Source organism: Stenella coeruleoalba (genome assembly GCF_951394435.1).
Source record: "Stenella coeruleoalba genome assembly, chromosome: 14".
Taxonomy (NCBI): Eukaryota; Metazoa; Chordata; class Mammalia; order Artiodactyla; family Delphinidae; genus Stenella; species Stenella coeruleoalba.
The window spans coordinates 12,629,875-12,642,572 of NC_137160.1; the positions used below are offsets into that span (position 1 = coordinate 12,629,875).

A 12,698-nucleotide genomic window follows, 5' to 3' on the forward strand; every position below is an offset into this window, starting at 1 on the left:
TTGGAGACGGGATGACATTTTTCACAAGATTGACAGAGCACTCTCCATTCTCCGTCAAGTGAAAGAAGCCAGAAACAATAACTCATCTCAAAGGATAAGACTTCCGTAAAAGGAAGAAAAGAGTATAGCACTCAACCCCGAACGGTCTCCCTGCCCCTAGGCCGGAGCCGCAGTACGCCTGCGCCTGACTTCCGCCAGGCCTCGGCTGGCTTAGTTCGGGACTGGGTGGCGCGCGTGGTGATGACGAAAGCGGAAGTACTGAGGCTAGAGGCCGGACGAGAGCCCGAAGGGGCTCAGGGTTGCGGAAGTTTTGTGAGGGTTGGGGGGGCCGCTGGCTTTTGGAGCGCAGTGTTGTTTTGGAAGAAGTTCCGGAAAGGAGGCCGCCGCTTGAGGTCCAAGAGCCACCGGCCTGCGCACGTTTGGGGCAGCTCCGGGCTCGACTCGACGTTGCCACTGTAGGTTTCCTCTGCCCCCGTTCCTCCTCGAGGAACCGCCTCGTATCTCCGCCATGGCATCCACCTCGAGCAACCTCCAGGTATCGCCATCCTCCCGCCCCCTGGAGAGCCCAAGCTAAGGGGAGGCGCTGGGCGTGGGGTGGGAAGTGGGGGGCGGGGAAGAGGGAGGAAGCGGTGGCGCGCCGGCCCAGAGGCAGGTGGGAGAATTGGACGCTTTCCGCATGCTTCCGGGGTTTCCCAAGTCCACTGGCTTTGTGGGACTTCTGACTTTTGTTGAGGATTTTGTTTTTGTTTTTTCCTTTTCAAACCAGCCGAGTTTGAACCGAGCTGGGCAGAGCTTTGAACAGAGGCACGAACGCTACAGTCAGTGTAAGGGAGAGAGGAAAGAACATAATGTATCCAGTGCATTACTCTGGACCAGTTGAAAATAGGGTGATTCGAGTTCTGTCCTAGTTCCTCAAGCTGGTGTAGCAAAGCCTTTTCGAGCTGTCAGGTGAATAGAAACGTGAGCACAGTCTCAGAATCTGAGGAATCCGTGAATTCATTGAGCTATACGTTCAGGTGCACGCTCATGGCTCCCAAAATATAGTATATAAATAAGATCATGGAGTTTTCTTAAACTCCTTTGTGACTTCACTTTCCCACCCCTACCGCAGTGAGTTCAGTGTTTTGTTCATAAAGCATGTAATCCTGATACTTTAGACTTAATTGCTAGACCTCTGTGGAATGGAATTCATGGAGATGAGAAATTTTTCAAACAGTGTCTCCCATCCCTAGAATGGATCTGGGGCTTCAGTGGAGTTTAGAATATGACTTAACCTCGAGAGCTCCAGTCCACTAGTCAAGTTTGGGACAAAAGAGTAGCGTGAATCCCTATATTGAATCTTTGTCTTGATCTTGCAGTTGAAAAGGCTTTTGTTGAGTGCCTGGTATAGGCACCTGGGATAATTAATAGAGGATATACTGAGCCCAGGATAATTGATGCCGAAGAAAAATCACTGAAAGTAGACTGATTTAAATCGAGATCAAATTTTCACCAAAAAGGAGGTGGGCACTTGATTGGGACTTTTATCTTGAAAATCAACCCAAAAGATTATGAAAATAAATGTTTTATGTCTTTAACAAAATATAATTGCAACGTGACTTATTTCTTAGAATAAAGAATAAGTCATGTGTTGACTTATGTGTATTTTTTCCAACAAGATTTCATTAAACTGAGATGCAACAATCTTCACTTAACATTAGTTTTTTTGTAGCCCCATTCAGAAGGGGTTTTTTTGGTAAATGTACTTGGAAAAAGTATTGGTCATTTGATAAAACTGTTGTTCCTTTGAGGATCAAAGGTGATTTCTTTTGAAATGCCTTGTTTTCATCCTTGTTGGTTTGTCAGTTAACTGAATAGTTTTATTCCACCATCTTTAAAAAATGTTTTTATTGAAGTTTTATTGATTTACAATATAGTTTCAGGTGTACAGCATAGTGATTCAGTATTTCTACAGATTATACTCCATTAAAAATTAACACAAGATAATGGCTGTAATTTCCTGTGCTATACGATATATCCTTGTTGCTCATCTATTTTATACATAGTACACCAACTTTTATTTGTCAAGAGTTTGCATGTGATTTGGGCATTCTACAATATAATTTTCATCTATTTACTGATCATTTTTATTTTGCAACATTTGCAGTTTCATTCTGTAATCCTTTGCATCATATTTGGATTGGATTGTGGATGTTCTTCAGTGAATCAGCTCAAGATTGACCCATATTAAAGGCATAATTGATAGTGTTAAACAGAGGGAGAGATAATGAGTTATACTTTTATCAGTGGTTGAAAGCACAGATGTGCTTTCTCATTCAACCTTTTCCACCTTCTAATGTAGGAAATTTGGATGAAGAATATTCAACTAACGAATCGATTTCTCACTGAACAAGGCAAAATCCCCATAGCCAGATGCTTATAATCAAATGGAGGAATGCAGATAACTAAAAATCAAAATAAAATAATGCAGTAATGCTCTAATAGAATTAAAGGTTAGTGTGGGAGGGCAGAAAGGAAGGGCTTGTGTAACTCTTCAAGGATAAATGAGAAATGTTCCGCAGAGAAGATGATGTGAGCTTAGATAAGAGTGAAGGGTACTGACACTAATTTTCTGCCTGGTGTTTGATGTGATCTCATTTAGTCCTCAAAACAACTCTTCAAGGTATTACTCCAGTTTCACAGTATAAGGAACCAAAGCTTATTAAGTTTATGATTTGCCCAAAGACATACAGTTAATTAGTATTGAAGACTTGGATTAATTTTGAATCCAGGTCTATCTGCTTATAAGTCTGTGCTTTTTCACTATGAAGTCATGCCTTCTTGGACAAGAAAGTGGGATGCAATCCAAGCAGAGAAAAACAACATATGCCTCAGTCTAGAAGTGTAATAAACCTCGCAGAGGGTTGGGAGAAACTGCAAGTTCATTGTGTATAGAACTCAAAGTTTACTCAGTCCTGAATATTTACTTTTCTGAGTGTCTGCTATGTCATGCATTTTGCTACATGTTGGGGAATCATAAAAGAAATGTATCATCCTTGATTTCCAAGGGCTTATATTCTGCCGTGAAAACATCAGACATAAAGGGACTACTAGGATACTTTGTGACCTTTGGAAGGATGTACAAGAGGCAGTGGAAATTTAGAGGAAGCAGAGGCTAGGCCTCCTGGGGGTGCTGGGAAAGACTTTGCAGTTGGAGGACCACGGTGACTGTGCTGAGTGTTGGACAATGGGATAGGGTATTCCAGGTGGAGAGCACACTGTACACGGAGGTATGAAGTCTGAGCCATCTGGGTTGTCCCTGTAGTTTGGTGTGACGGGAATGGAGTGTGCCAGGTGAGGGGTCAAGCCTAGTTAAGCCACATGACAAGGAGCAGTGTGTGCTGCACATAGGTGATTGGTCCCCATCCTGCTGTCAGAGGGGAGTCAGAGAAGGCAGTAAGCTCAGGTTTTGGTTTTAGAATGAAACCATTGTGTGTGTACAGGGCATAGCTTGACAGTGGGGATTACAAGAAGAGGGGGCATATTTGGGGCCAGGGTGGTCCTGAACTTCAGGGGCTTGAAATGCTTGTGGGGACAGTCAGGTAGAACTGTCCATTGAGCAGCTGGGTACATATGTATAGAACTTAGGCTAGGCTGGGAATAAGGATTTGGGAGTTAGTAGCATATGGATGGTAGCAGAGGTGTGGCCGTCTTGGAAAGTTTATAGAATGAGGAAAGACAAGGACCAAGGCACAGACCCAGTGGAATATCAGCGTTTAAGGAGAGAGAAAAGGGAGCCTGAAAAAGAATCGTGACGTAGCCAAGAGTCAAACCTGGAGAGGATGGTGCGTTGATGGCCAAAGGAGGCCATGTGAGGTGTCTCTTACGAGGGCTAAGTGCTCACCTAGTGACCCATAACTAGATAAGTGAGAGATCTCGCAGTCAAGGGGCAGGAAGCATTGCCGTGGGAGGAATCAAGAAACCTAGATGAACTTCGGGTTCTCTTTGGGGCTTTGCTGTGGAGGTGAAGAGGCAAGTATTGAATAAGATGGTAGCTACATGGGCACCTTAGAATTGGGGAGAGCTGGTGTGTTTCTGTTGGTGTTTTGTGGCTACGAGTCTAAGATAGGACTTGCATACATTTTTATGCTAAGGAATGCTCCCCCAAAAAGGGAAAGGTTAGGTTGGGGAGAACAGTTGAGCTGTTAAAATCGAGGGGACTGAATGTCTGAGGAGGAAGGTAGGAATGGGCTCCAGAGCACCAGGGAAAGAATCAGCCTTGAAAGACAGGGGCTGGGACAGCTTTCCTCCTGAGATGGGTGGGTCTGGAATTTACCCAGTTTCCCAGGGTTTTCTAGCGTGGGCACATCATGGTCTCCTAATCTGAAAAGGACAGTCCCAGGTGTTCCCAGCCTTTGTGCCTCCATATCGATGACTGGATCCTGGCTGACCCTGAGATTCAGTCAGTCTTGTGCCAGCCTCCAGAATATAAAAAAGCCAGTACAACAGGCATGACTCCTGTCCTCATGGAGCTTATATTCTAGTGGGAGAGGACAGGCCAAAACAAAACAAAACCCACATGCACAGAAACAAGCCACTGGAAGGATTTTAAACAGAAGAGTGGCGTGTTTTAAAATGGAATAAATTTGGGAACCATCAGCCTGAAGATAATCAGCTTCAGTCATTGAGAACAGCTCATATAGGGAGGGAGGAAACAGAAGGACGCCCGAGCCCTGAGGAGCCCTGATGCTTCAGCGTCAGGTTCAAGGAGAGTCAGCGAAGGAAACTGAGCAGGAGCTGTCAGCGGCGGGAGGAAAGCGGGCAGAGTGGCGCTCGGGAGCTCGGCAGAGGGCAGCGCTCCAGAGGGAAGTGATGCTGCTGTAGAATACTGTCAAGAGATCGAGGTGGACGCAGAGCTGGTCTTTGGATCTGGCACCACAGAGAACCTTGATATGAGCAGATTTATTGATAAGATAAGGGACAGAAGCCCAGATTGGCAGCTGAAGGGTAAGGAGAAAAAAAGGAACTGGAAAGGGTAGAGACTGCGCTGGTGAGGTTTGGGTTCTGAAGGTAGCAGAGAAGCAGAACCAAGCTGAAGGGGGTTTTAGTGTCAGGGCTAGCTGAAGGAGGGCTCTTTGCATGCCTGCGGTGCAAGTCCCCTTCCTTGTGGAGCTTCCCTGTATACTAAAGGAGATGGCCAGTAAGTGAGTATGCAGGGGAACAATGATAAACACAGCAATGGGATAGAAGTGCAGGGTGAGGGGAGGGCTGAGATCAGGGGTGGGGTGCAGCCTTTGAAATAGGAGAGGAGGGAGGGCCTCTCTGAGGACTTGGCATGTGAACTGTGACTGAAAACGAGACCCTTGTGCATCCATCTGGGGAAAGAGCAGGGAAGAGTATTGTGGGCAGAGGGGTCCTAGTCCACAGGCTGCCTGAGTGAAGGAGGACTAGAGGGTTTCAGGTGAGACCCAGACAGAGCCAGGGCCCAGGTAGATCATGACCCAGCATTTGGGATTTATTGTTCGCAGTGGGAAGCCATCAAAGGGTGCCCTTCACTGGTGCTGTGTGGACTTCCGTATCAACTGTGGAAGCAGGCTGACCGCTTCGAGGAGGCTAGGCGGTAGGTTTGACAGATGTGATAGTGGATTGAGCTAGGGTGGTAGCGATGGAGACAGTCAGGGTTATATTCTGAAAGAATAATTGGCACTCCCAAACCATGCAAGACATGGTTAATTTTGTTTCAAATGAAAAATGCTAACAGAAACAAGGGTGAAGTGGAGCATTCATCAGGCGAAAAACAGATGCATATCCTCCAATCATCATCTTCGATTAAAGGTTTAACATGGGCTGTCCAGTATGGTAGCCACATGTGGCAATTTAAATTTAAATTTTACTTAAATAAAACTTAAAACTCTTCAGTCACATTAGCCAAAAGTTTCAAAAGCCATATGCTCCCGTATTGGACAGTGCAAATACAGATGCATCCATCATCAGAGAAAGGCTGCTTTAAAGTGATTGGTACCATATTTGGAGCTAGATTTTTAAATACTGACTGTACGAGTTTTAACAAATGTCATTTTGGTTCCTAAAAGAGGGCTGACAGCAAATGAGGGGAATGCATAGCTGAAGAGGTGAGTGGCACAGCAATTCAAAATAGCATAAGAAGGAAATTATAGCCAGAAAAAGGAAGAACTTACTTCTGCTACATGACTTAGCCTCTGAGCCTTCTGGATACATTTTTATAAGACCAGGTACACCAAACCACCGGTTGACCAGGTGCTGTGACTCCACCCTTTATATCCTGCTGAGTTTACCAAACTTGGAAATTTAGCTCCAAGTTCAGGCTATTTGAACTGTGAAACATGTACTGCTACATTTTATCAGTTCTGAGACACACCATTTATTTTTCTTCCCTCCTGCCACAGCAGAGGGAAGGCCTCTTCCTCCCATTTATCCCATCTCTATGCAGTCCATGAGCAACTGCTTCAAAATACAATATTTTCAACATATGATTAGTTTTTGGATTATTTGAATAATTTCTTATCTTAATTGTATGCTTATTTTTAGTATAGCATAGCCATGATTATTTTTTTCTACTGGCTCTTATTTCTGTTGAATAATTTTACTACCTAAATTAATACAGGTGGAATGTTTCAGTAAATCATGCTTGTTCTTAATTTGTATGTGTGTGCATATTTTAAAATATTAAAAATAGTTTTCTTAATGAAAATTTTATTTTGAGATGATTGTAGATTCACACGCAGTTGGGAGAAATAATACAGAGAGGGCCTGTGTACCCTTCACCCAGTTGTCCCCAATGGCAGCATCTTGTAAAACTATATAGTACAGTATCACAACCCGGATGTTGACATTGATATATTCTACTGTCTTACTCAGATTTCCCCAGTCTTAAGTGTGTGTGTGTGTGTGTCTGTGCACACAGAGTTCCGTCGAGTTAATTCCTGTATCCCCCCGCCGTAGTCATGATACAGTAGAGTTCTCTCCCAAAGGATCCCTCTCGTTGCCCTTTTATAGCCACAGTTACTTCCCTTTTTCTTCCCCCCGCATTCCTGTCTCCTGACAATACTAAACGGCTCTTCACCTCTGGTTTTGTCATTTGAGGTTAATGTGAATGGAATCATGCAGTATGTAACCTTTTGGGATTGGTTCTTTTCACCTAGCTTAATTCCCTCAAGATTCATCCAAGTTGCGTATATCAGTAGTTCATTCTTTTTTGTTACTGAGTAGTACTCCCTGGTCTGGGTGTACCACGGTTTAACCATGAAGGGCATCTGGAATGTTCAAGTACAAGTTTTTATGTGAACGTAGTCTTTATTTCTCTGAGATAAATGCCCAGGAGTGGAGTTGCTGATTCATGTGGTGGTTGCGTGTTTAGATTTGTAAGAAAAACAAACCTGTTTCCCGGAGTGACTGTACCTTTTTACATCTCAGCAATGTATAAGTGATCCAGTTCTCTATCCTCACCACTGTTTGGCATTGTCACTATTTTTTATTTTAGCCATTCTGATACATGTTTAGTGATATCTCACTGTGGTTTTAATTTGCATTTCCCTAACGGCTAGTGATGTTGAACATCTTTTCATGTGCTAATTTGCCATCTGTATATCCTTTTTGGTGAAATGTCTATTTATGTCTTTAGCTTATTTTCTACTTCAGTTGTTTTTAAACTTGATTTTTGAGAGTTCTTTCTGTATTCTAAGTACTAGTCCTTTCCCAAACATGTGGTTTGCAAACATTTCTCCCACTCTTTGGCTTGTCTTTTCATCCTTTTAACAGGCTGTTTTACAGACCCAAAATTTTTAAGTTTGATGAGGTCCAATTTATCATTATTTTTTTTCCTTTGAGGTGTAATTGATATATGTTATATTAGTTTCAGGTGTGCAACATGGTTCGATATTGGTTTGTATTGTGAGGTGGTCACCACAGTACATCTGGTTAACATCTGTCACCATACATAGTTACAAAATATTTTTCTTGTGACAACTTTCAAAAACACGTAAGAGAGTATTATTAATTATAGTCACCATGCTACACATGACATCCCCATGACTGATTTGCTTTATGCTGGAAGTTTGTACCTTTGGACCCCCTTCACCTGTTTTGCCCACCCCCCCACTTGTGGCAACCACCAGTCTGTTCTCTGTCTGTGAGCTCATTTTTTGTTTTTTTGGGTTTTTTTTTTAGATTCCCCATATAAGTAAGATCATATGGTATTTGTCTTTCTCAGTCTGACTTATTTCACTTAGCATAATGCCCTCAGGTTCCGTCCATGTTTTTGCAAATGGCAAGATTTCCTTTTTTATGGCTGAATAATATTTGATATATATATTTTTTCTTTATCCAGTCATCCTTTGGTGGACACTTAGGTGTTTCCATATCTTGGCTGTTGTAAATAATGCTGCAGTGAACATGGGGGTGCACATATCTTTTCAAGCTAATATTTTCATTTTCTTCAGATAAATACCCAGGAGTGGAATTGCTGGATCATATGATAGTTCTGTTTTTAATTTTTTGAGGAACCTCCGTACTATTTTCCATAGTAACTGCACCAATTTATACTTCCATCAACAGTACACTAGAGCTCCCTGTTCTCTACATCCTCACCAACACTTTTTATTTCTTGTCTCTTTGATAATAGCCATTCTGATGGGTGTGAGGTGATAACGCAGTGTTGTTTTGATCTGCATTTCCCTGATGATTAATGATGTTGAGGACCTTTTCATGTACCTGTTGGCCATCTGTGTGTCTTCTTTGGAAAAATGTTTATTCAGATCCACTGCCCATTTTTTGATCAAATTGTTTTGGTTTTTGCTCTTGATTTGTATGAGTATTTTATATTTTTTAATATTAACCCCTTGTCAGATATATATGATTTACAAGTATTTTCTCCATTCAGTAGGTTACCTTTCATTCTGTTGATTATTTCCTTTGCTGTGCAGAAGCTTTTTTGTTTGATGTAGTCACACTTATTTTTGCTTTTGTTGCCTTTGTGGCATCAAATCCAAAAAATTATCACTAAGACCAACGTCAAGGAGCTTATCATCTGCGTTTTCTTCTAGGAGTTTTATGGTTTCAGGTCTTATGTTCAAATCTTTACTCCATTTTGAGTTATTTTTGTGTATTGTATAAGATAGTATTCATTTTCATTCTTTTGCATTTGGCTGTCCAGTTTTCCCAGCATCATTTATTGAAGAGACTGTTCTTTCCCCATCATACATTCTTTGCTTCTTTGTGGTAAATTAATTGAGAACATATGTGTTGGTTTATTCCTGGGCTCTTTCTTCTGTTCCATTGATCTATGTGTCTTTTTTATGCCAATATACTGTTTTTATTTTTTCTTTTTATATATTGTGCTTTTGGTGTCAAGTCGAAGAACCCTTTGCCTAGCCCTAGATGGTGAAGATACTCTTTGTTTTTTCTAAGGATTTTATAGTTTTACTTTTGTGTGTGTGTGTGTGATACGCAGGCCTCTCACTGTTGTGGCCTCTCCCGTTGCGGAGCACAGGCTCCAGACGCGCAGGCTCAGCGTCCATGGCTCATGGGCCTAGCCGCTCCGCCGCATGTGGGATCTTCCCGGACCGGGGCACGAACCTGCGTCCCCTGCATCGGCAGGCGGACTCTCAACCACTGCGCCACCAGGGAAGCCCTACATTTTATATTTAAGTCCGTAATCCATTTCAAGTTAGTTTTTGTACAGAGTACAAGGTTTAGTTTGAGGTGTTCTCCCTCTTTTTTTTTTTTTGGCTTATGGATGTTCATTTGCTCTGGAACCATTTCTTTAAAAGCCTATCTTGGGGCTTCCCTGGTGGCGCAGTGGTTGAGAGTCCGCCTGCCGATGCAGGGGACGCGGGTTCGTGCCCCGGTCTGGGAATCTGGGAAGATCCCACATCGGAGCGGCTGGGCCCGTGAGCCATGGCCGCTGAGCCTGCACGTCCGGAGCCTGTGCTCCGCACGAGAGAGGCCACAGCAGTGAGAGGCCGGCGTACCACAAAAAAAAAAAAAAAAAAGCCTATCTTTCTGCCATTAACTTGCCTTTCTATATCTTTGTCAAAATTCGGTTGGACGTAGCTATATGGATCTATTTCTGGTAGTTGTGTGTGGGGTTTTTTTTTAAGTTATTTACAACTTTTGAACTTACAAAACAGAAACAGACTCACAGACTTAGAGAACAAACTTATGGTTGCAGGGGTGGGGGAGGGACAGTTAGGAAGTTTGGGATGACATGTCCACACTGCTGTATTCAAAATGGATCTGGGCTTCCCTGGTGGCGCAGTGCCTAAGAATCCGCCTGCCAGTGCAGGGGACGTGGGTTCCAGCCCTGGTCCGGGAAGATCCCACATGCTGCGGAGTAACTAAGCCCCGTGCACCACAACTACTGAGCCTGCACTCTAGAGCCCGCGAGCCACACCTACTGAGCCTGCACGCCACAACTACTGAAGCCCGCATGCCACAACTACTGAGCCCGCACGCACCACAACTACTGAAGCGCCCAAGCCTAGAGCCTGCACTCCGCAACAAGAGAAGACACCACAGTGAGAAGCCCACGTACCGCAACGCAGAGCAGCCCCCGCTCGCCACAACTAGAGAAAACCCACACGTGGCAACAAAGACCCAACGCAGCCAAAATTAAAAAAATAAAATAAGTTTTAATAAAGTAAAATAAAATGGATAACCAACCAGGACCTACTGTATAGTACAGGGAAGTCTGCTCAATATTATGTAACAACATAAATGGGAAAAGAACTTGAAAAAGAATAGATACGTGTATATGTACAACTGAATCACTTTGCTGCACACCTGAAACTAACATAGCATTGCTAATCAACTCTACTCCAATATAAAATAAAAAGTTAAAAAAAAAGTACTACAAAAGTTGCCCATTTCATTATGGAATTTCTGGAAGATGTGAAGAAGTAGAAAATGAAAAAAATTGAGTCTTATCAAAGATAAGCTCTGTGAAATTTCCTTCCCATCTTTCTTCTGTGCTTTTTAAAAGTTTATTTATTTGTTTGTTTGCTGTTGTTTCAAATACATGATCTCATGCTATATGTAAAAATTGTATAATGCTTTTTAAAAACTTCCATTATTCATTTTTCCATATTATTACAAATACTGCTTAATATTTAACAATTCTACTTTTTATATTGTGTGGCATCTTTTCGCTATTTAAAATTTAAGTTTTCAAGTTTTGTTTTTGTTTTTTCAAAAGACCTCTCTGGTTTGTCTTTGCTCGGTGAACCTTTTAGTTAATTACTGAGTTAAAAGATTTGCGTATTTTTCAGACTCTTAGTATTTCATTGCCCTATTGCTTCTGAAGAGGTTTTACCCCATTTAAATTTTACTATTGTCATATGCTTTAGACATTTGATTTTTGAGAATTTCCATAAATGCTTTTAACTTGAATTTTCATGTTACTTGATTATTCCTTACTGGCCCTGAGCTTGACTTTTGTTGAGTGAAAAATTATGTGAGAATCTCAGTGATTGGTACTAGATAAAGAGGTGTTCAGATAGCATTTACCTATAGAAGAAATGTAATTTGCATTTTATAAATAATTATAATTTATAATACAATGCAGTTGTGATTTAGAAAAAAAAGGTAGATTTGTTTTAAGGTTGCTTTCATTTTTAAAGAAAACATTCAACGTGATTATTTATTTCAAACTTATGCTATGCTTTGATTTTGATGGTATAGTTTTGCCTCCCTTCAAACAGAAAGCGATAGATCTTGCTAGCAAAGCAGCCCAGGAAGACAAAGCTGGGAACTACGAGGAAGCCCTTCAACTCTACCAACACGCTGTACAGTATTTTCTCCATGTAGTTAAATGTAAGGTCATCATTTGTTTTTTTATTTAAAAACACTAAAAAGATTATTCTGTTTCATTTATAAAAATTGAAGTACAATGCCAGAAAATTATAAACCATCAATTTGCAAAAGAGTCCCACTAGCTTCTTAGTAGTTTTTAAGTACTCAACCAACAAATGTGCACAGCTGTCATAGTTATTACTTTGTACACCTAAACATATTAAAATGCCATATAGTCAGTGGGAAAAAGTTTTCATTTTACTGGTTATGTACCCAGATTATGTAATCTGGACCTACTCATTTTCTAAACATCTCTTTGAAAACAGATGTTTTAAAAATAGGTTGGGGGACTTTCCTGGTGGTCCAGTGGTTAAGACTCCACGCTTCCACTGCAGGGGGCGCGGGTTCGATCCCTGGTGGGGAAACTAAGATCCCACATGCTGTGCTGCGCAGCCAAAACAGAAACAAACAAAAATAGGTTGGGAGACATTTTGTGTATTTCCAAATATGTATTCAGTGTTTACCACCTGCCAGCTACTGTTCTAGGCACTGAGGTACAGCAGTGAGGAAGAAATGGATAACGACCCCTGCCTTCATGGATCTTAAACCTAACGCTGAACATATGTGAAATAAGACATTGAAAAAGTGTCTTTCTGGCAAACTTCGTTTTTTTTTTAAATAAAAATTTTAGCAGTTGGATAATTTAGGATTTTCTTTTGAGCTTCCCTATTTAATTTTGAGGTTTTTCTGTCACATTAAAGTGAAACTAAGAATTAATCATAACATATAAGATAGGTGGGGCTAATCCCATACACTGCGTATATTGCTGAAGTCTCCTTTTCAAACAACTCTCACAGGGGCCTTTAGTAAAATTACTGTACTGGTGGTACTCA

At 41.7% G+C, this 12,698-nt stretch overlaps 1 protein-coding gene across 3 annotated transcripts in view; it reads left to right on the plus strand.

Moving 5' to 3' along the window:
• The first annotated feature begins 275 nt into the window (after positions 1-275).
• Positions 276-12,698, plus strand: part of VPS4B (vacuolar protein sorting 4 homolog B) — a 34,448-nt gene continuing 22,025 nt past the window's right edge. For all 3 annotated transcript variants that reach the window (XR_013831202.1, XM_079941956.1, XM_079941957.1), the window contains exons 1-2: positions 276-535; positions 11,715-11,826. Coding sequence is in view for 2 of the 3 variants with exons in the window: in XM_079941956.1 (XP_079798082.1) it covers positions 509-535; positions 11,715-11,826 (139 nt within the window). In the remaining variant the exon portion in view is untranslated. The remainder of the gene's footprint in view (positions 536-11,714; positions 11,827-12,698) is intronic.